This window comes from Scyliorhinus canicula, chromosome 4 (assembly GCF_902713615.1).
Source record: "Scyliorhinus canicula chromosome 4, sScyCan1.1, whole genome shotgun sequence".
Taxonomy (NCBI): domain Eukaryota; kingdom Metazoa; phylum Chordata; class Chondrichthyes; order Carcharhiniformes; family Scyliorhinidae; genus Scyliorhinus; species Scyliorhinus canicula.
In genome coordinates this window covers 101069734-101093522 of record NC_052149.1, presented here as the reverse complement: position 1 = coordinate 101093522, position 23789 = coordinate 101069734, and the positions used below count along the sequence as shown (strand labels likewise).

Below are 23789 nucleotides of genomic sequence, written 5' to 3'. Positions count from 1 at the left end.
AAAGTAACATCTCTTCAACCCAACAAATCACTGATAGTTCTGAGTAGCAAACTATAATTGACAAGCTGGCACAAAGAGAACTCATAAAAATAGTGATCATAATGTGATTGGATTCACTGGAAGGTTTGGGGTGTGACAGGTGACCCTCACACTAACGTTTTGGAACAGTGAGGAAGGAACTTGCTTGAATCTGGTGGGAAAAACTATCATTTGATAAGTCTGGTTGAGGCTTGCACCTGATAGATTTTTTTTCTGACTCAAAAGATTTATAAGAAGCGGCTTTGGTTAAATTGAGACCTAACCGTGTGTGTTAAATAGAAGGAGGGTGATGGCATCCAATTATTGCCCTTTTACTGTTGAAGTCTTGCTGCTGGAAATTATAAGAGAATACTGTTATATCTCTTGTCACTCCGAGAGACCAAGAATATCAGGAAACCAGGCAGTACTTGTAACAGGCTCAACTGGTTTAATCATGAATAGATATTGCTGAAGAGTGCAATGCAGTACCAGGAATCTGGAAGCTGCTCGCAAGGTGTAACTAAACCAAGTAATTAAGCATGTCCCTTCAGTTTAAGTCTGAGATGAAGACCTTCTTGAGAGAAAGGAAAGGGTGTTTTTGAGAGAAAGTGGTATACTTTCTGCAAACAAATGGGCTGGGACTTTCCTCTCCAGGCTCGGTGTCACTGGAGATGTGGTGAGACAGTTTTTTTGCATTATTATAACTGACTTGCCGCACGCCTCAGGCAAATTTTCTCGGGTCAGATTAATTTGTTTAAGCTTGTCAGGTTCCTGATGATGTCCCTCCTGTGCTTGGGAGTTTCCAGTTTGGGGTGTTGGCTTGGAAAATGGCTGCCACTGCTGCTGGAGACAGCAACCTGCCATAATGTCACAGGGTCATCATTGTGCAGAGGGAGGGCATTCAGCCCATCGAGTGTGCTGGCCCTCTGTTGAGTAATTCAATCAGCAGTCCCACTCTCCCTGTAGCCTGCAGGTTTACTTCCTTCAAGTGCCCACATGATGTCTTTTTGAAATCAATGCAGAATCGCAAGCAGCCTTCAAGACTAAAAAACAAACATCCTGACCCTGAAGGAATGGCAACACTTATCTAAAATAGAAAGGCACTGCAATTGATTTTGTTTTTAGCACTAACGTTGCTGTGAAGCAGCATATTCGGATAATAGGGAAGGAAGGGAATGACCAGTTGCCCTGCTTCACCTGGGGAGGTGGGGCTTTTCTCATTAAACCATTACAAGGCAGCAAGGAAAAGATTGATATAAAGCTTTGAGGCCTGTTTGACTCTGTGATGGCCATCTGAATAAGACTGATAAATGGACATAGCAAAAATAGATGGAAAATGCAATTAAGCTAGTTTTGAATTTACCTGGAGGAATTGTTAATAATTGTGTCAAATATATATAATGTATATTAATCAAGTTGATCATTATTCTAAAATGTCATATATATATATATATATATATATATATGAATATTTTGCATGTTTAATTTTTGCAATTGTTAGTCTATTTCAGATACATATTGCAAATTGTGAAAGTGGGGACAGGTCTAGAAATTGTGAACATTTAAATATTGGATCTCAACTCTGATGAACACTTATTATATATGCTAATTTTTTAATTGTGCTGCTCTTAAGGTATCTTTTTCTGTGAAATAAAAAGTGGGATATCAGTATATTGTAATTGGGTTTGTGGATCATGGGTTATTATTACTGAATGTGTATGAATCTTTGACTGCTGATTAATAATTCTTTTCTTGCTATATCTTGTTCTCCTTTACTTTCCCTTTTGCTTTAATGCTGTCTGAGCTCTTGTTTTATAAGGTAAGATACTTCTGCCGTTCACTCCCATCACGTAAATGATCTGAGAATTAATTTTTCATCCTCTCTCTTCCCTCCTGACTCTCTTTCCATTGACAGATATTGACCAGGATTTGCTCCTAGGTTCCACTAGACGTTTTCGTGACATTTTGCTCAAAGTTGATCGAACCAAGTTGATCACAGGATTTTCCATACAATTTGGGTCCAGTGCAAATCTAGTGCCTTTTACATTCGTTCCAAAGAAACAACCAACCAGAAGACAGCCCTGCCAAAAAGCTGGACTAGTAATCCAGATCCTAACATTGAATTTTTTTTAAATTTAGAGCATCCAATTATTTTTTCCAATTAAGGGGTAATTTAGCGTGGCCAGTCCACATCTTTGGGTTGAGGGGGTGAGACTCAACGCTGAAACGGGTATATAGTGCAAACTCCACACTGACAGAGGACCCGGGGGCCGTGATCGAACCCGGGTCATCGGCACCGTGGGGTAGCACTGCTAACTACTAGGCTACCGTGCCGCCCCAGCCCAAGATTGAATTAATCAGCAAGGTGAGATTTAACTACTTGTGTACGTTTTCCACCCTTCCTCAGTTATTTAGAATTGGGTTCCTCATGACTGGTAAATGAGACACTAGCTGGGGAGTGGGCAATGAAGTGGCAAATGAATACATTCTCCTCATTTTGTGTCCAATTTCAGCTATATTCATCAAACGATGACAAGTTACCAGTCTTAAATTTATTTAAGAATATTGTTCAAAGTGAAAACCCTTTTAAAAATTTTATTCCTGAGCAGTGCTTGATTGAAGGTTGATTTTGCAATTGAGAATATGCCACTGAGTTAGAATGGAAACTTGAAGTGAAAAGAACACCTCAAAACTAGCAGAAGGTTTGGGGCACTTGACACCCAGATTGCTGGCTGTGCTCAAGCCGGAAACTGCAGGCTAATGGCTTTCTGGTTCCAACAAATGATTTTCTACCAATTGTTATAAGTAGTTGATGCTTATAATTATGATCTGTGTTCTCTGATCGGGTGAAAGGAGCTACTTATGGGTCTTTTTCTCCATTCTTTTGAACAGTTGACCAAAGCATGTTTGAGAATTCTAATACTGCCCCCACGCCAAAACTTCACCACGGCAGGGCTGCCTCCGTTAAAGGAGCCCTGGCTGGTTCCTCAACGACCATTGCTGGTGAATCAGGTGGAAGATCGGGCAGTGGAGGTATCAACAGCCAACACCTCAAGAGCGCCATCAACCTGGGGAAGGCCATGGGGGCAAAGGTCAATGATCTCCTTCGCAGAAAGGAGCAGAGCACCACAATGGAGGTCGGTGTGACCGAGGTCAACAAGAACGCAGAGGGAGCGGTTTCAATGGCGAGCAGGGATGAGAAAGGAGCTACGGACAATAATGGAATGTAAGTCGGGCTGCTCAATATGAATGATTTTCCCTGCCACGATGAGGAGAGTTTTCAGTTGGCTTCTGACTAACATTGCATGATTATTCTGATGTATTGGGCCATTCTGCCCAACAGGTTTGTGCCAGTGTTCCTGCTCCAAACAAAGGTCTTTCCATCAGAATTCATTCCATCCCCAACTTCGTAACCTTCCGTTTTCTTCTCCCTCATCTGTTTATCTAGCTCTTCCTTAAATACATTCTCTGGGTATGTTGTTAGATCACCAGTAGTTGTACTGGTGAACAAAATGCCTGACCCAGGGGTTTTAAATGTTTCAGCAAAAAGGTAAAAGTAATTTGATGTTGAATATGAAGATCTTGGAATGTCCTTTTACTTTTCCATACTCTGCAGCATCAGTATAAATTTGCACGATTCTTGTGGAAAAACATATTGGGTACTGGCATTTTAGCTTTGCTGGCAGGGCTCTCTGAGCACAGAGGGCAGTTAGCCATTAAGGATCATGAGGAGTTAGTGACATCCCTCTAGTATCCAGTAGGACGGCGATTGGGGGAGAGGATGAGGGTGCGGCAATGTCCCAGTGCAGAATGTCTGTCATCGCCTCATTGGCTTCCTATCAACCCGATGACCTGGGCTTTTATTATTCTTTTCATAGTCCTCACGCAGGTTGTAGGAGTATCAAACCAGTAGTCATCAAAATAAGTTTAAAAGCAGGCAACGAAGGCAGCACGGTGGCGCAGTGGTTAGCTCTGCTGCCTCATGATGCCAAGGACCCGGGTTCGATCCCGGCCCCAGGGCACTGTCCATCTGGAATTTGCACATTCTCCTTGTGTCTGCTTGGGTCTCACCCCGACAACCCAAAAAGATGTGCACAAAAGTTTTGTTTATATTTTGATTTTTCTCATACCTGGCAGCATCCTATTGAATCTGTGTTCGAACTTCTGATGAGCTTTGATTTCTTTCCTACAGTGGCGAGTCCAAAACTGCATACAGTACTCTCAACCGAGGCTTAGGGTTTTATGTCTGTTCATCGTTACCTTTTGGTTTTTATATGGTGTATCCCTTAGAGTTAAAACTTAAGCTTTTAGAGGTCCTTTATAGAATTCCCACAGTGCAGAAGGAGGCCATCTGGCCTATCAAGTCTACACATAACCTCCGAAAGAGCACACCACCCAGGCCAACGCCCCCGCCTCATCCCCGCAATCCTGTGACCCCACTTAATCTTTTGGGCACTAAGGGGCAATTTGACATGACCAATCCACATCTTTGGAGTGTGGGAGGTAACCAGAGCACCCGGAGGAAACCCATGCAGACATGGGAAGAAGGTGCAAACTCCACACAGTCACCCATGGTTGGAATTGAACCCGGGCCCCTGGCTCTGTGATACAGCAGTGCAAGCCACTGCCACCCTCACCTCCTGTGAAACTATAAACCCAAATCCTTCCTCCACAGCTCCAAACTGATGGGATTAGATATTGAGGAGTGAGAGGAAGCTCGTGTGGAATACAAACACTGGCATTGATCAATCGGGCCTAACAGATTCTACTGCTGTAGATTCTATGAAATCTGTGTAATTTAGAACCCTTAGAACGCTCAGGTCTTCAAAGGATTTTATGCATGAAATGGTTGAGGCCCAAACTATCTGCATGATGTAGGATCACTTATATGCAGAACATGTTGCAAGTTGAGCCTGTGAATGTGGTGTTTTGACTCACAACAGTTGACAGAAACTCCCATGCTGACATCTGTAGATCCCGTAACGTTAGGACATTGCTGAAAACCTCATCCCAAGGAGGAGGAAACATGCTAAGGGCAGGGCAAGGCATCCATGGTTGACGAGGGAAGTCAAGGACAGCATAAAAGCAAAGGAAAAAGCATACAAAGTGGCAAGGATTAGTGGGAAGCCAGATGATTGGGAATCATTTAAAAGCAAGCAGAGGACAAGTAAAAAAACAATAAGGGGAGAGAAGATGAAATATGACTGATGCTAGCTAGTAATATAAAGGAAGATAGGAAGTGTTTCTTTCAATATTAAAGGTAAGAGAGAGGCAAAAATAGACATTGGACCACTGGAAAACGTGGCTGGAGAAGTAATAATAGGAAACAAAGAAATGGCAGACAAACTGAATAGTTACTTTGCATCAGTCTTCACGGTGGAAGATACCAGTGGGATGCCAGAGATCCAGGATAACCAGGGGGCAGAGGTGAGTGCAGTGGCCATCACTAAGGAGAAAGTTCTGGCGAATCTGAAAGGTTTGAGGGTGGATAAGTCACCTGGACCAGATGGACTACACCCCAGGGCCCTAAAAGAGATAGCTGAGGAGATTGTGGAGGCATTGATGGTGATCTTTCAGGAATCACTGGAGGCAGGAAGGGTCCCAGGGGACTGGAAAGTGGCTAATGTAACACCACTGTTTCAGAAGGGAGAGAGGCGGAAGACAGGAAATTATAGGCCGGTTAGCCTGACCTCGGTCATTCGTAAGATTTTAGAGTCCATTGTTAAAAATGAGATCGCAGAGTACTTGGAAGTGCATGGTAAAATAGGACTGAGTCAGCACGACTTTGTTAAAGGGAGGTCATGTCTGACAAATCTGTCAGATTTTTTTGAGGAGGTAACAAGGAAGTTAGACAAAGGAGAACCAGTGGACATGATTTATTTAGATTTCCAGAAGGCCTTTGACAAGGTGCCGCATGGGAGATTGTTAAATAAATTAAGAGCCCATGGTCTTACGGGTAAGTTCCTGGCATGGATAGAGGATTGGCTGACTGGCAGAAGGCAGAGAGTGAGGGTAAAGGGGTATTTTTCAGGATGGCAGCTGGTGACTAGTGGTGTGCCTCAGGGGTCTGTGCTGGGACCACAGCTTTTCACAATATACATTAATGATCTGGAAGAAGGAACTGAAGGCACTGTTGCTAAATTTGCAGATGATACAAAGATCTGGAGAGGGACAGGTAGTTTTGAGAAAGCAAGGGGGCTGCAGAAGGATTTGGACAGGCTAGGGGAGTGGGCAATGAAGTGGCAAATGAATACAATGTGGAAAAGTGTGAGGTTATGCACTTTGGAAGGCGGAATTCAGAGATAGACTATTTTCTAAATGGGCAATTGCTCAGGAAATCAGAAGCACAAACTTGGTAATCCTTGTTCACGATTCACTTAAGGTTAACGTCTTAAGGCCTCCTTCTGCACTGTAAATTCTATAATAACTATGATAACGTGCAGGTTCAGTCGGCAGTTAAGAAGGCAAATGCAATGTTGGCATTCATGTCGAGAGGGCTAGAATATAAGACCAGGGATGTACTCCTGAGGCTGTATAAGGCTCTGGTCAGACCCCATTTGGAGTATTGTGAGCAGTTTTGGGCCCCGTATCTAATGAAGGATGTGCTGGCCTTGGAGTGGGTCCAGAGGAAGTTCACAAGAATGATCCCTGGAATGAACAGCTTATCGTATGAGGAATGGTTCAGGACTCTGGGTCTGTACTCGTTGGAGTTTAGAAGGATGAGGGGGATCTTATTGAAACTTACAGGATACTGCGAGGCCTGGTTAGAGTCGATGTGGAGAGGATGTTTCCACTTGACGGAAAAACTAGAACCAGAGGACACCATCTCAGACTAAAGGGACAATCCTTTATAGCAGAGATGAGGAGGAATTTCTTCAGCCAGAGGGTGGTGAATCTGTGGAACTCTTTGCCGCAGAAGGCTGTGAAGGCCAAATCACTGAGTGTCTTTAAGACAGAAATAGATAGGTTCTTGATTAATAAAGGGGTTACGGGGAGAAGGCAGGAGAATGGGGATGAGAAAAATATCAGCCATGATTGAATGCGGAGCAGGCTCAATGGGCCGAGTGGCCTATTTCTGCTCTTCTATCTTATGGTCTTATGGACAATGCAGTAGTGCACAGGAGTGTAATTCTGGATGGATATATACACACTGCACAGGAGGCCCCACCTCACCAGAGTTACACCGCAAAACATGCCCACCAATGTTTCATGACAAAGTGTCAATAGATCTGGACAGAAAACCTGGCTGTCTTTCTGGGGCGAAACACGCTGGTTTTCAGTCAGAACCTGACACTTTGCCATTTTTCAGAAAATGCCATGTGTTAATCTCAGCAGCTTGCGATGGCAGCATTCTGCTCTCCAGTCAAGTGTTCGGGACACCTCCTCCCTCTTCCCTGGTTCATCTTCCATCTGAAGAAGATAGCTGCCTGATGAGCGCTGCTACCTCAGCATGGCCTCCAGCATGGGGTAAACTAAAATGTTACCTTGAGTTAAGTGATGGGCATGGGGGAGGTTACCATCCCGGCATCTTGGATACCTGTCCTGGATTCATTGGTTAGCAAGGTTCGATCAAGTGATTGACATAGGATAAACTAGCTGAGAAAGTTGCTGCACTTTTAAACATGCTGCTGTCTCTGTGAACTGTGTATGCGTAAAATATGTCAGTTCCTACCCCCCCCCCCCCCCCCCCCCCCCCCCCCCCCCCCCTCTCAGCAAAACAATCTGAGCGTTCCTTTAATCACTAACAATCAAATCACCCAGGCTTACTGTCAGGCAGACTGCGGATCAGGCCACATGATTTATCTTAAATTTAAAGCTACAGTCCCAAAATATAATCTTATTAACCTCATAATTTTAACAAGCACTTTTGAAGTGTAGTCACGGTTGCAATGTAAGAAATGGGCCAATCAAGTTGTACATAACAAAGACCCACAAATGGCAATGTGACCACTAATGGATAAGTCTTTTCTAGGTATTGGTGAAGGATAACTATTGATCAGAGACCAGGGAGAACTCCCCTGCTCTGTTCTGAATACTGCCATGGGATCTTTTATGCCCTCTTGAGGGGGGGTAAACGGAGTCTTGGATTAACTTCTCATCCGAAGGACAACACTTCTGACAATGCAGCACTTCCTCAGTACTGCACTGGAGTTATCGGCCTGAATTGATAAATACACTACAGCAGGGGAAGTAATTTCTGATGATCACATATCATAAAGGGTGACAAGAATCTAGTAACTTTGTCCACCTCTGGGCACCTTACTAAAGCAGTCACCACTCTCCATCCACTATTCTTCCCATTGTGCCGCAAACGGAAGATTGACAAGTGCTCAGAACATGGACGTATTTGCTAATGCACATTTCTCACGCAACAAGTTGCATAAATGCAATGAGAATTTGCAGCATACTTCTTCCTAATAGATTAGCAGTAGAGGAATTAAAATGATTACATTAACACTTTTTTTTGATCAGATCCAAAGAGGGCATGTTTGTATTGAAGTACCTTTTAAAGCGACTGCCACACTATTCAAAAATGGCATTGTGATTTCACTCATCCAACTGCCATGTCAGCATTGCTGTTTCACAGACTGACTCCATGAGCACACTGAGATTAACGTCTGCTTTATACCCAGCTGCATTAAAGACCCATTTGCAGACTAGGTCAATGTCTGGTCATAAATCAGTCTGATTGAATGTACTCCTCACTCTGTAAAGTGTTCCCTTTCCCCCATGTCTCTGGTTCAGGTAGAGTGGCAGATGTGACAGCTTGCTGCATCTGCCAAAAGGTCTTCAATGCCGCTTGGCTAATGGGAACAGGTGGTATTAAACTGGTTTACCAGCTGCCTGAGCACACTTTCTATAGTCTCCCTGAGACACCTTCTTCTGCAAATAGATAGGTTCACAAACTGACATTTGGCTCACTTCATCTTCAGTGCAACTGAGCAAACTAGGATGTTAATGTTTCTTATATTACAACAGTGTCTGCACTTTAAAAGAACTAGCTGTGAGGGATGATGTTGAAGTCATGAAAGGTGCGATATAAATGCAAGTGCTTCTTTACTGCAATCTACTGAAATGCATTGTACTAAATCACATTTAAAGTTCACATCAAGATGACCAATTATTTTGGGTTTTGTTTAGAATTTGGAACTTGTTTGTCTCATCTGACATGAAGGCCTGCCTTTTCAACTTGCACTTCACCTGAGGTGTGGTGATCCTCAGGTCAAAGTATCACCAGTCAGCTCTCCCCCTCAAAGGGTAAAGCAGTTTATGGTCATCCGGGACTACGGTGACTTTACCTTTTCCTTATTGAGTCATGACATAGTCATTACAGCACAGAAGGACACTAATCAGCCAATGAAGTCTGTTGTGTTATGTACTCGGGGATAACGCAGGCTGCAACTGGATGCAGCTTTAACCAAAAGATACTCCAGACCTTGAAGTTAGTTCAATCTGATTTATTGAACCAGTAGCCCAGTTAGCACAGTTCTCTATAAGTTTGACTCTCTGCTAACCTAAGTGTGGTTACTCTGACTGAACCAGACTAGCTCTTAGCCACGTGCTGGAGGTGTGATACTGTACATACACCCTGACTCACTCTGTAGATGTTCATCAGTGGAAAGAGGCGGAGTGTGAGTGCCTCGTGCCTAGTGAGATACCACTCCTGAGTGTACTGCCTGCTCATTGGTCATGTCCTGTTCTCTGTGTTCATTAGCTGCCTGTCTGTGCCTGTCTGTATATCATTATCTGCATGTCTGCATATCATGACAAAGTCCATATGCCAGTATATTCTCCTTTGATCTGACCAGTTGACAATCAGGGACACAGGATACAAAATTCACCTTGTTTATTATTTTTCACTGAATGGTCTTCGCAGTGGAATGAATCTCGATCAGCCGCATTGAGAGTTCACCTTTGGGTGCTGAACAATTCAAAAATTGCACCGCCATTTTGTTCGGATAAAAGCAACGTTGCTTCAAACCATCCACGTAGCACCTTTCACATCAAAAACAGGGCAAAACGTGTCGCAGATCATAAATCTAGAGTGCAGGGATCAGTGTTTTGTTGGTCTGATCACCAACAGCAACTTGCAATTGTAAATCACTGTTAACAGATCAAAACATCCAAAGATGTAACACAAGAGTATATTCAGACAAAATCTGACACTGAGCTACAAAAAGAGACATGAATTAGGCGAGGTGATCAATTGCTTGGCAAAACAGTATAGATTTTAAGGAGCATTTTTAATACGTTAAAAGTGTCAGAAATATTTAGGGGCCAAAATTTAAGGTGAACATTTTAGGGCAGCACGGTGGCACAGTGGTTAGCACTGCTGCCTCACGGCACCAAGGTCCTAGGTTCAACCCAGTTCTAGGTCACTGTCTGTGTTGAATTTGCATATTCTCCCCGTGTCTGTGTGGGCGGGTACTCTAAATTTGTTTTTAAAAGAACATTTTAAGCAGCACACTAAAAGTAGCACACAAACAAATTAAATCCCAAACTACAGCTTGCCAAGAGATAGAAAAATGGTTTGGAGAGTTTAAATACAATCAAAGAGTTGCAGTGACATCCTTTTTCTAAAAATAAATTTAGAGTACCCAATTCATTTTTTTCCAATTAAGGGGAAATTTAGCTTGGCCATTTCACCTACCCTGCACATCTATGGGCCGTGGGGCCGAAACCCATGCAAACACGGGGAGAATGTGCAAACCTCCACATGGACAGTGACCCAGAGCTGGGATCGAACCTGGGACCTCAACGCCTTGAGGCATCAATGCTAACCCACTGCGCCACCGTGCTGCCCTTTAAGTGACATCCTAAAGCTACGGGTATGATCCAATGGCCACCCTGCACCCGAAAAGCAGCTCGGCGTGGCGTGACCGATAAAAGCTGGGAGACCCTGCTATTGGGATCTACCTGGCTTGCAACGCTTTGCAAGCTCCAGTGCAATCTCGCGAGACATTGCGATGTAAATCCCACCCATTCTGGGTGGCATCACATTTTGGCAAATCTGCATATTAGAGCTAGTCTCACTCTAATATGCAGACTCTCAAGGTACCTGAGACTTTGGGATTCATCCCCTTTGTGCAGTTCAACGGATTCCCAAGGTTTTAATTAGAGGGCGGGGAGGGGTAGGATTGGCCAGTGAGTGGGGGTGTGGTGGTCAGTCAAGGACTGCGGTGGGGGTTGGGATGGCAATAGGGAGTTGTGGGGATAGGACGGGCCGGGGAGATGTGGGATAGGATGGATCAAGAGGCTGGGGTAGTCAGTTGCAGGGCGAGGGTCAGATGGGTTGGGGGGTCAGGTGGGATGGATTTGGTGTGAGGCTGGATGGGGTGGGGCTAGCTTGGGGAGTGTAGTATGGATCGGGAGGTTAGTTATGGGGTTGGAGTCATAGGTTGTGGGTTAGGAATGCGTTGGGGAGGGGTTCTGTGGGATGCAGAGGGTTGGATGATCAGTTGAGAGGTGGGGCACTATTTCAGTTTGTAGGGGAATGTCACGTAAGAAGTGCACACTTCCATTTACGCTTACCGTCAGTTCTTGACTTTAGGAATTTATAAAGGAGAGACTTACACAGACACGGGCTTTTATGCTCAACCCCAATGACTTTATTTTTATTTTTTTATAAATTTAGAGTACCCAATTCATTTTTTCCAATTAAGGAGCAATTTAGCGTGGCCAATCCACCTAGCCTGCACATCTTTGGATCGTGGGGGCGAAACACACGCAAACACGGGGAGAATATGCAAACTCCACACGACAATGACCCAAAGCCGGGATCGAACCTGGGACCTTGGCGCCGTGAGGCTGCAGGGCTAACCCACTGTACCATCGTGCTGCCCTTCCCAATTACTTTATTAACAGAATAAAACATTTCTAATTCCTAATACAAGAGCTTCGAACTAATGTAATGACGCTGCACTACATACAAATCAATGACTTAATAAAAGCCTACACGAAAAACCATAAGTAAGACCCCCCCTTGTTGCCCAAGGCTTCAACTCAAACCCCCTCAGGATTTAGTTGCTATCCTTAAACTATTCTTAAACCTCAGCCCCAAACTCCCTTGGATCTGGCTGATACTTGCAGCTCCAGACAAAGTTGGTTCTTCTAGTTGGAGGTGTGGGCCTTGAATCAGGTTGACCTTTCTTGACCGTTCTTTGTGAAGGCAATTCAAGACTCAACTGTATTGCCATTCTTATGAAAAATCATTATCAAAAATATCAAAGCATATTTCTTGAAGACATCCTGTTTTAATGGTCAGTGCTTAGCACCTTTTAATCTCTTTGATCCTGGTTCCTGCCTTAGTTCAGACAAACCATTCATCATGATGTGGCTTCCATTGCTTCTCGGCCTTTTGGCTAAGATCAAGCTTGAGATCAGATGTAATGCCTGTTCTTGTCAGCTTGGATCTGGTATGTCTCTCTTGTGGGACCATGAATTGGATTCAATTAGAATTTGAATTCGTTTTTGGAGCAAAAAAGGAGATGGATTAGGGGTTTGCCTCTGTCCACTCTGTGCCTTGGCTTTGTAACTCTGAGAAAGGAATACTTTTTTTTTTAAATGATGTTGTTTCCAGAACCAAAGCAATGGGCTCCATTCAGGTGTACTGTGCCTGGCTCCCAAGTTGGTATATATGTGATAAAGTCCATTTATCCTTAGCCGTTTGATATACCATCAATTCAGACACAAGCTGTAGAGTGAGTCCGAAACTTTGGCTTTAATGAGCTAGATGTTAACCCTGCAGTCGACTTACACAGAATGGCCGACTGCCAGCTGCGATGGTACTTATACCCCTCCCCGTGGGAGGAGCCACCAGCCTCTCGTCAGCCAATTGGCAGAGAGACACATGACCAGCCAGAGCCAATGGGCAGCGAGTCCTCTGCCCCAATAGTAGCACACCTCTTAAGGTGCTGCAAGGTCTGCTAGCCATATCACCACACCGTTGATTCTTGGTTGTATAGTGGCTGTGGTCTGGGCCATCAGCTCTGATGGTCTCCCAGTTTCTTTAATTGGATTGTCTGAAGGCCAATGTTTTGTCTTCGTGGTGTCTTGGTTTCGGTAACGACATGTTTTGAAAATTAATCCCTACAGTACAGTTGAGATTTGGCCTGTCTGTTTGTTTGCAGTGTTTATGTCCATAAAGCTTCTGGAATTTCATATTTAACAAAAGTACAGTTGGAGAAGATTCCAATTCTACAGATGGGGGAGTGGGGGGTGAGTCAGAAGGATAGGGGGAAGTCAGGTGGCGGTCAGAGAGCCAGTACAATCGTTGCCCAGGAGTAAAAAATTGATTTGATCCTTCTAACTTTTCCTGGGTAAATAGTCCTGAGAAGGCTCCGATTTAAATTTGAGTTTTGGACAGTTTCTGGTGCAAGGTAATTGTCCATTGGAAGTTTAAACTTCCTGGGCAATTGTCGTGCACTCCTTGCATGGGAACTTCCAGAGGGGGTGAGGGGGCCACAACACATTTTCTGAAGAACCTCCCTGCACGACCCCTTCTCCCCCCCCCTCCCCCAAAACTCCCTTGAAAAGGAAGTTAATTATTGCCAGATATTGATCTAGTCGTATGTGAAATAAAAAATACCGATCATTGGGATTTCTAAGTGTATCAAACATTCTTGGGGCTAGTGGCCAGGGAAGGACCAGGTGAAGCTTTTGAAGCCAAAACACACACTTTTGAGGCAGATGTGGAATTTCTAGTGCTCCACAGTGACACCAAATGGCAGAAATAAGAAATGCAGGTGCACCCAGAACCATGGGCGGGATTCTCTGATCCTGGGGCTAAGTGTTGACGCCATCGTAAACGCCGGTGCGTTTTACGACGGCGTCAACGGGCCCCCAGGAGCAGCGCTCCTGCACCGCACAGGGGGCCAGCACGGCACTGGAGCGCCTCACGCTGCTCCAGCTGGGCGTCAGCTGAGCGGGCGTCAGAACGTGCGCCGTGGGTTCACGCATGTCCGCTACGGCCCTCACAAGTTCACGCATGCGCACCACAGCGTAACATGGCGGAGAGCTACAGCGGCCCGGTGCGGAGCAACATAGGCCCCCACCAGATAAGCCCGCCCACCGATCGGTAGGCCCTGATTGTGGGCCAGGCCACCGTGGAGGCTCCCCCTGTGGTTGGATCCCCCCTCCTCACCCCCCCCCCCCAAAACCAGGCCGCCCCCGCAACATGAACGCCGAGGTCCCGCCGGGTAGATCCACACGAGAACGGCGCCGGCAAGACTTGGCCTTACTCAGCGGGCACTCGGCCCATCGTGCGAGGAGAATCACCCGTGGTGCGCTTTCAACGGCCCCTGACCAGCACCTCACCAACCACGCCGGCGCCAATGGCGCCGATTCTCCGGTGACTGGAGAATCGGCGGACCAGCATCAGAGCAGCGTCGGGTGAATAGCGCCCCCCCCCCCCCCCCCCCGGTGATTCTCCGACCCGGAGCGGGGTCGGAGAATCCCACCCCATATGTTAAAAAATAACTTGTATTTCGTACTTGTGGACGTATCAGAGATGTTGCACCAAATATTTGATGACACCAATGTAGAGGAGACTCCTTACTTTGGGGGGACCAAACACAATTAGAACACCTCCACTCAGTCCACAAACATGACCCCTAGCTTCTAATCGCTTACCATTTCAATTCACCACCTTGCTCTCGTGCTCATTTTTTGGCCCTCGGCCTGCTGCAAATGTTCCAGTGAAGCCTAACGCACGTTTGACAACAGCACCTCATTTTCTGATTGGGGACTTTACAGTCTTCTGGACTTGGTTGCATAGTGTTGTTGTCTCCCAGTCTCTTTGATTTGATTGTCTGATGGCCACTGTTTGTCTTTGATACGGTAATGTCCCAGTGTCTTGGTTTTTGTATCGACGCAGTTTGAAGATTAACCCCTTAGTCCTTCTAACGTTTCCTGGGTAACTATTCTGCTAAGAGAGTCGGAACCATCCAATTGGAGTTTTGGGATGATTCCTGGTGAAGTTTAATTGTCGACTGGACAATAACGTCAGACTGTGAACTCTCCTTTTTTGGTTTTTCTTTGCTATGTGCTGGCCTTAATCACGTTTTCCATATTTTGCTTTTGGACAGAGCCATTCATTATTCTGCCATTCACACTTATTCTGGACAAATGCTTTGTCTCTTTACAACAAGCCATCATCGCTCCCTTTGCCTCTTGTTCCATAACATCTTTGTCATTAATCTCTCCTTCTCTTTTCCCAATCACAACCCTTCCCTTTTATTCTTCCTCTTTTCCTCTCGCCACTCCCTCTCCGTTTCACGACACCCAAAAGCTTGTGGGCGACCTTTGACATATCACAGCTGTAATATAGGAAACATAGCAACCAATTTGTGTGCAGCATGATTCCACAGCCAACATTGTAATAATGATCAGGTGATCTGTTTTTAAAGATGCTGATTCAGCAAAACATTGCTCAGGACAGCGGGGAGCACTCCCTGTTTGAAATAGTGGCATGGGATCTTTTGAGTCCACCTGAAAAGGGGGACGAATCCTTGGTTTAACATCACATCCAAAAGACAGTCCCTCCCTCAGTACTGCACTGGACTGGCAGCATAAATGATGTGCTGAGGTTCTGGGTGCAGAATGTGAACCTGCACCTATTGATTTAGTGACAAACATGCTACCATTGAGCCATGGCTGTATTCTCATGTCATAACCTGCCATATTAATAACACTATTAAAATCATTAAAAAGACAGCCGTCATTAGATGTGAACATAATTTATATTGACTGTTGCTGTAGTCATTTTGAATGAATAGATGTCATAACATATTGGCTTTAATAATACATTGAGAATACATTAACATATAGTGGGACGTAGCTTTCTAAACCAGGCCTATATGTTCTTGTTGCAGTTCTGCTATTGCTATCAAATTGATCAACTGTTCACACTTCGTCAGAAGGTCATGGGGCCAAGCCTCGATAAATGACTTGCACGTAACCTAGGCTGACGTACCAGTTCAGTATCAAGGAAGTGTTACATTGTCAGAGGTGTTGACATAGTGAGATTGGATTGGATTGGATTGGATTTGTTTATTGTCACGTGTACCGAGGTACAGTGAAAAGTATTTTTCTGCAAGCAGCTCAACAGATCATTCAGTACATGGGAAGAAAAGGGAATGAAACAAAATTCAAGAAAATACATAATAGGGCAACACAAGATATACAATGTAACTACATAAGCATTGGCATCGGTTGAAGCATACAGGGTGTAGTGTTAATGAGGTCAGTCAATAAGAGGGTCATTTAGGAGTCTGGTGACAGTGATTATACAGAGATTATACTGAGACCTACCAACATTCCTCCTTGAACCAACATCATACAAAAAAAGAGATGAAGCAGTTTTCCTAACGCATTAACTTCACTTGTGGGAACTCTCTGTGCACATGTTGACTGTCAGATTCACTTACAAAAAGATTAGGAGGGGTTATTGGGTTACGGGGATAGGATGGAAGTGAGGGCTTAAGTGGGTCGGTGCAGACTCGATGGGCCGAATGGCCTCCTTCTGAATTCTATGTTATATGTAGATAAGAGTAACTAGTCTAGAGACTAGCCTGTCCCCAACAGACACAAACCTATTGCTGATGTGTCCTGAAGAACTTGGTTTGTCAGCAGGAATGTGGAAGCAGGATTTGTGAACTGGAAGATTTGTGGATGAATGCTCATCAGCTGCAACCATAAATTTGCTAGCCAATTCAGCATAAGGATTTGACTTGTATGTTTTCTGTTATGGTGACTGACTAAGTGTTAATTTTATCTACTGAACTATTGTATTTAAATGAATATATGAATATTTGAGCACTGTCACTGAATAATAAAAGAACAAAGAACATAGAACATACAGTGCCATTTGGAGGCCATTTGGCCCATCGAGTACCACCGACCCACTTAAGCCCCCACTTCCACCCTATCCTTGTAACCCAATAACCCCTCCTAATCTTTTTTTTTGGTCACTGAGGGCAAGTTATCATGGCCAATCCACCTAACTTGCACGTCTTTGGACTATGGGAGGAAACCGGAGCACCCGGAGGAAACCCACGCAGACGCGGGGAGGACGTGCAGACTCCGCACAGACAGTGACCCAGCAGGGAATCGAACCTGGGACCCTGGCGCTGTGAAGCTACAGTGCTAACCACTGTGCTACCGTGCTGCCCCAAATACATTTTTTGCACCCTGGCACAGAAAATTGCTATTTGTATTGGCCAAAGGTACCAATACAAATTAACTCTTAGGTGTCTGTGTGAGCAGTACCCTCCGATGGTAAATATTCATGTGTAAATCTGAATGAATCACAAGAGGGCAAGTTCAGAAATACATCTGAATTAAACCAAAACTGCAACATTGACAACCTGCATTTACGTAGCACCTTTAGTGTTGTAAATAGTCCCAAACTGCCTCACTGGACTAAGCTAACAAAAATTGTCACTGAGCTGAAGGAGAAGACATTAGGGCAGTTGGGCCACTGTTTAAGTGAAGACATAGGGCTGATCTTTATGGCCCTTTCCACCAGCGGGATCATCTTGCCCACTGATGGGGACCGGATGGTCCTGTTGCCAACCAATGATGAGCCACTTCTGAACCGCAAAACGTGGCGCGGAGGGGGTGGGGGGGGGGGGCGCGAGAGGGGAACGATGGGGGCAAGGTTGAATTGGGGGGGGGGGAATAAAGGAGGGTGGAAAATTCCACCCATAAGTTTGAAGGTGCCTCTTAAAGGAGAGAGGTAGAGCGGTTTAGGAATGGAATTCCAGGGAGTTGAATTCCTGGCAGTTGACCACATTTGCACATAAGGCTACAAAGTTCTCTGTTTTCAATGAACTTCATTGAACAATGAAGGTTAGATGGCCTTTAGTTTTTTTTCCATGTCAGTGCAACATCGAGGGCAGAAGGGCCTGTACTGCGCTGTATCGTTCTATGTTCTATGTTCTATGTTCTAAGTACTTAATGTTGAAAGTCAGAAGTCAGGCTTGCTTCTGGCTTCCAACCTTGTTTTAATTCTTTACCCATCCTGTAATTGGTATTCTTTTCCTTTCCATTCTGTATTGTTCCTTAGACTCTGGCACATGGCCTAGATGGCCGGTTGTTAAGGAAATGGCCTTTACAAATGGCAGTGTTAAGTAAGCAGCAAGAGAAAGAAAGCATTAACTCTCTCGTTAACAAGGGATGGTGGGGTATTGAGAAGAGAAATTGTACCCAGTCAGCTGGGTTTCTGAAGGTCTGTGTACTGACTGATTCATGTTTTATGTTTCGGACATTAACCTCTGCACTGCTTCTTTAATTGTAGACAAAGCTTTTTGGACACTTTCCCTCGACTCGAGCCACCGCCACCAACGGTCAAAAAGAGGGCACCTCGAGCACTAAAGACCACTCAGGATATGATGATATCATCGGTGCCTGTGGTTACCAGCAGTGATGTTTCAGATCCATCCACGTCAAGCCCTGATGAAACGGTGCTGCAAAAGAATGGAGCGGCTGAGAGTAAGGCCGAAGGTGACGAAACTGCCCCCACGAGCAGCGTGGAGAATTTAACTTCCAACCTCACTGCCGAGGCCGAATCAGAGAGTGAGCTATGCAGTACACTGGAGAATGTTGAAGACCTTGCCAAGCCAGTCCTCTCTGTGCCTGATCTTCTGAACAAAGAGTCTGTGGATGTCAAACTCAAGCCAATTGGCCATGAGAAACGGATGACCTCCTCCCCTCATCCAGACAAAACTTGCTTGCGGATCAGCATTAGTGAAGATGACCTTTTGGGGAATGACTCTGAGGACTCCGGAGTACCACGACAAAGATGTTCAAGTGTTGAAAATGAAGAACACCACCCAGATTTGCTATCATTTGAATAGGTTTCTGTGGGGATCTTGTGTCACTGACAATAACTGGAACAGCAGAATCCCTTTCCCTTGGATAGTCTCAGATGTGTATCTTGCCTCTTGGAGTTTAGTGTCATGGTGGAACGAGGGGTTGTACAATTACCAGTGTAGATGCCCTTTATTAGGCAGCAGTTTGGCTTTAACCCTGAGCTTTAAATGGGCTGAGAGGCCAACTTTACACTCATCATAGGAAGGCTGCCAATCACTACTTTCAGTGGGTAAATTGTCCAGCATACAATTGGACCATTATGAGGAGGCTAAAGTAGAATGCAGATAATTTTTAGAACTGGGCTTTGAACTTACACTCAAAAACAAATAGCTTATGCATTTGACATAACTTCCTCTGTCCTGTTTTTAACTGTGCGTTTTACCTATTTATTTTAAACAAATTAATCCCTCTGCTAAAATAGCAGAGGGAGACAAGTTTGGACCAACCCATCAACCATTCATACCTCCTATCTCACAATGTAATCTCAAAGCCTAGATTTTAAATGTATGGAACTCAGCAAATCCAGATACAGTTCTACCTGTTCACCAAAGTGACTGATAACCTTTTACCATATACAAAGCCTATAATGTAACAAGATAACATTAAGTGCCTGAATTAAACTTTGTGCACTTGCAGCATTGCCACAGTGAACTTATGTTTTGTCAACACCTCATTAAATATTCTTTCATACGAACATTTTCTGCAAACTGACTGCAGAATGAAGTAAACATCAGTCTGTTGGGAGTGTTGCTTAGATTATTCGGAAAAAAATATTTGAATCTTAAAATCAGAACAAGGGAAACTAGCAAGGAATATACAGTGATTTGTAATTTTAAAATGAAAGGTAATGTAGTATTTTTTAGGAAAAAAGAATTTATTTTAGATTAATATTACTGCATCACAGACTAAATCAAATGAATCTTTATAAAATGCATCATTTTATTAAAAAATCTAGGTGTCATACTGCCTTCATAATAATCTGTTTGAAGAAGCACATCCTGTTTTAGGAAGTGGATTATTTAAATATGGCACAATTTGTTCTGTCCCACGATAGCTGCTCTCTATATTAATTCACAGAGCACATTCAGACTAACACACAATGTGCTGCTCTTCAGAATTCCAGTCTAGACAGGAATTACTTCCAAAGGTATTTCAGTGAAGTCAAATTTTTGTTTACAGTTTATTAGTTTTAATTACTTCTGTTATTCAGAATGTAGCAGAATTTCAGTAATAGAATAAGGCAATTCCTCTACCCCTCCATAGCTATTGCATATTTGCTCTTCACGCTTGCTCAGTACCACAGAGGAATGAAGAGGGAATTATGCATCCATTGTGAGTTTTAGCACATCTGCACACAAGCCAAAATAATTGTTTGGTCGGACAGAACTTGCGTTTTACCGATAAAAGGCACATGTTGTTGAAGCTTGTCGTCCTGCACTCATCAAGATAATTCACAAGAATACCAAATGAATGAAATGAAATGAAATGAAAATCGCTTATTGTCACAAGTAGGCTTCAAATTAAATTACTGTGAAAAGCCCCTAGTCACCACATTCCGGCGCCTGTTCGGGGAGGCTGGTACGGGAATTGAACCGTGCTGCTGGCCTGCCTTGGTCTGCTTTCAAAGCCAGCGATTTAGCCCTGTGCTAAAGGGAACAGCAATTCCTACTTAATGAGAAGAGAGTGCTGATTGGTTGGCAAATGGTAGAAGCATTGCTGTAAAGAATGCATCAGTTAACTGATGATTGACAGTCTTGAATACCAAGTTTTATTTAAATTCAAACCATGCAGGTCGACTCTGACTGTTCTGTCATTCCCTGTGCACTTGATATTCTTCCAAACTTGGCTAATGAATGCCAGATAAAAAACTTCAACAACATGTGTTTTGTTTCAAAAATACATAGGCCTAAATTGTTAAAACCCACACTTGAGTGGACTATTGCTGTGCAAGGGCATGATTTTATTCATGTTTTAATGTGATTTATATCCATTACTCTCAGCCTAAAGAAGTGATGGTGGGAGGAGAGCGGAGTTAGCCTCAGTGGAGATAACTGCCAACCCATGTCAAAATTCTGAAAAGCTATAATCTACTGATATTTGTAGAAGTGATCTTGAATTTTGATTGCGTTTTCAGATATAGTTGTTCTATTCAAATGCAAATGTTAACACTTCAAATCTTTAGCATTTTTACACATTATTTTATAAACTGAAATCCTTACAAAAAAATTCATAATGTTTTGTGGTTTTCTTCCAAATTTTAATGTAGGTGTTTGCAGTCTCTCTCTCTGAAGTGCTTTGATATATTTATTCCCTCCTGCCTTGATTTGCACAGATTAATGCAACATTATGCTTTGCAAACTTTTAGGCTACCCACATTCTGCATAATTCACTGCCATATGCATATAGATTCTGTAATTAGACAGACTGCACCTGTGAAAGAGGGTGCTGAAATATTATTCATTAAATGTCTTTTAATTTTGTGATTTAGTTTGCTGCTGTAATGAGATCTGTTAGATTGCATTAAAATTCAATTTACCTGGAATTGGTGGCAAGATTGTAGATAGGAAAGTATCAGTCTTATGTCAGTGGAGATGTGACATTAATTCCAGGGTGAGGATCACCATCAATTCTGACATATCTTTAAAAGCACTGTCTATATCTCCAGGATCCAAAGCGAGCAGAGTTACTAATTTATTATTAAAGAGAATTGGATAAATAATCAAAACTAACAAGTTTCCAGGGCCTTTGGGGGGTAGAAGAGCAGACGTTTGGGACTAGTTGGATAGCTCTTTCAAAGAGCTAGCACTGGTATCATGGGCTGAATGGCCTCCTTCCATGCTGTAAAATTCAGACAGTATGGAGCCTGCCAATCTAACCTCTTTCTTTTAGCCAAGTGTCTTTTAGTAGAAAACATGATAATATGAAAACCGTGTATTAATTATTCATTTAACCTCACAAATTAGCTAATCAATAAGTTACGCTTTCCATACCAGATTAATTTTGATGGGATTGTTGACAGGCATGGATTTCATATCACTCACCAGGAATTTGATGATTGCGAGTTCAGACTCATGTTGGTGCAACTTTAGTGTATTGAGAAAATACTCAAGAAATTATTTGCCATCTTAGCATCTCCAGTATTACATAGAACATAGAACAGTACAGCACAGAACAGGCCCTTCGGCCCTCGATGTTGTGCCGAACAATGATCACCCTACTCAAGCCCACGTATCCATCCTATACCCGTAACCCAACAACCCCCCCTTAACCTTACTTTTTAGGACACTGCGGGCAATTTAGCATGGCCAATCCACCTAACCCGCACATCTTTGGACTGTGGGAGGAAACCGGAGCACCCGGAGGAAACCCACGCACACACGGGGAGGACGTGCAGACTCCGCACAGACAGCGACCCAGCCGGGAATCGAACCTGGGACCCTGGAGCTGTGAAGCATTTATGCTAACCACCATGCTACCGTGTTACCGTATTGTGCCATTGCTGTTGCTTTATAATCAAGTGTTACTTATTGCTTTAGACTATATAAAAGGGTCAATAACTTCCATGAATTTGAAGTATGGACAATGATAAAGATAGACGCAATAGATTCTCAGGGCTGGATTTTCCCTCCAGGCTTCACGACCCCACTGACAGGGTCAAATGGGAGCACAGTCACTCAAAGTGACTTTCCTTGATTTGGCCAATTAGTGGCCAGAGGATGCACTCACTGTCTAATTAATGATGGCAGGGCAAGTTCTTGAAGCCAGGTGGCCAATAAGAGGAGATCCAGCTTGGAAGGAGCAGCAGGCTGCCATGACAGGATAAGCAAAAGAGAGGCACACCAAAATAAAGACACTATTTCTTCAACCTTTTAAAATGTAAACTAAAAAAATTTAAATGAAAGGAGACCTTTGCAGCCAGGCCCTGGGGGACTTGTCGACCCCACTTATAATGGTATCAAAGTCCAGTGTTACTGTTTTCTCTCTCCACAGATGCTGCCTCACCTGCTGAGTACTTCCAGAATTTTCTGTTTTTATTTCAGTATCCACAGAATTGTACTGTTACCTTGGCAAAACAAACTTTATTTGTCTGTGATTTAAAATATGATGTTGGAAGAAGCACCAAGGAAAGAAACAGTGAAGAAAAGAGAAAGACAATGTGGAGTGACCAACGGCATCGCTGACATGGTCACCACACCTTATTCCTCAAGCTGAGATTTAGTAAACTCACAGCACATTTTAAATGAGATGCTAGGGCAGCATGGTGGTGCAGTGGTTAGCACTGTTGCTTCACAGTACCAGGGTCACAGGTTCGATTCCCGGCTTGGGTCACTGTCTGTGCCGAGTCTGCGTGGGTTTCCTCCGGGTACTCCGGTTTCCTCCCACAAGTCCCGAGAGACGTGCTTGTTAGATGAATTGGGCATTCTGAATTCTCCCTCAGTGTACCCAAACAGGCGCCGGAATGTGGCGACTAGGGCATTTTCACGGTAACTTCATTGCAGTGTTAATGTAAGCCTACTTGTGACACTAATAAAGATTATTAATCAAATGCATTCATAATCTGTTCCACACCTGTTAGGGAACACTGTGCTAATTTTCAACTTTCTCAAAATACAAAACTCTAATCTCAACTCACACACTCCTCACTTTCTATTATATTCAACATCAGTCGTCCAAAAATGTCAACCACAACTGCACCTCTAGCAAGAACGGAAGTTGTTTTTCCAACTCTTATATTAACAAAACTGGAGTCAATAGAAATCAGGGAGAAAAATTTCAGCTGGTTGGAGTCATAAACCTGGCACAAAGGACAATAGTTATGGTGGTTGGAGGTCAATCATGTCACCTCTAGGAGATCACTGCAGGAGTTTATCAAGGTAGTTGCCATCCGCCCACCATCC

The 23789-nt window shown here is 43.8% G+C and overlaps 1 protein-coding gene and 1 pseudogene across 1 annotated transcript; both read left to right on the top strand.

Annotated features, from left to right (window-relative positions):
* Nucleotides 1–1488: 1488 nt before the first annotated feature.
* On the top strand, nt 1489–21117 carry LOC119964852 (uncharacterized protein C1orf226 homolog). The gene is made up of 3 exons (XM_038794910.1): nt 1489–1837; nt 2911–3244; nt 18317–21117. Exons 2-3 carry the CDS (start codon nt 2922–2924, stop codon nt 18873–18875), a joined length of 882 nt encoding a protein of 293 aa, XP_038650838.1. The 5' UTR covers nt 1489–1837; nt 2911–2921; the 3' UTR covers nt 18876–21117.
* On the top strand, nt 12361–12573 carry LOC119965523 (annotated as a pseudogene).
* Nucleotides 21118–23789: the final 2672 nt, after the last annotated feature.

What these genes read in the sequence shown, in the direction of transcription:
- LOC119964852 (XM_038794910.1), top strand. Translation starts at nt 2,922, where the DNA reads ATGTTTGAGAATTCTAATACTGCCCCCACGCCAAAACTTCACCACGGC. An exon ending in GCTACGGACAATAATGGAAT is followed by an intron (nt 3,245 to 18,316) that starts GTAAGTCGGGCT and finishes CTTTAATTGTAG; the next exon opens with ACAAAGCTTTTTGGACACTT.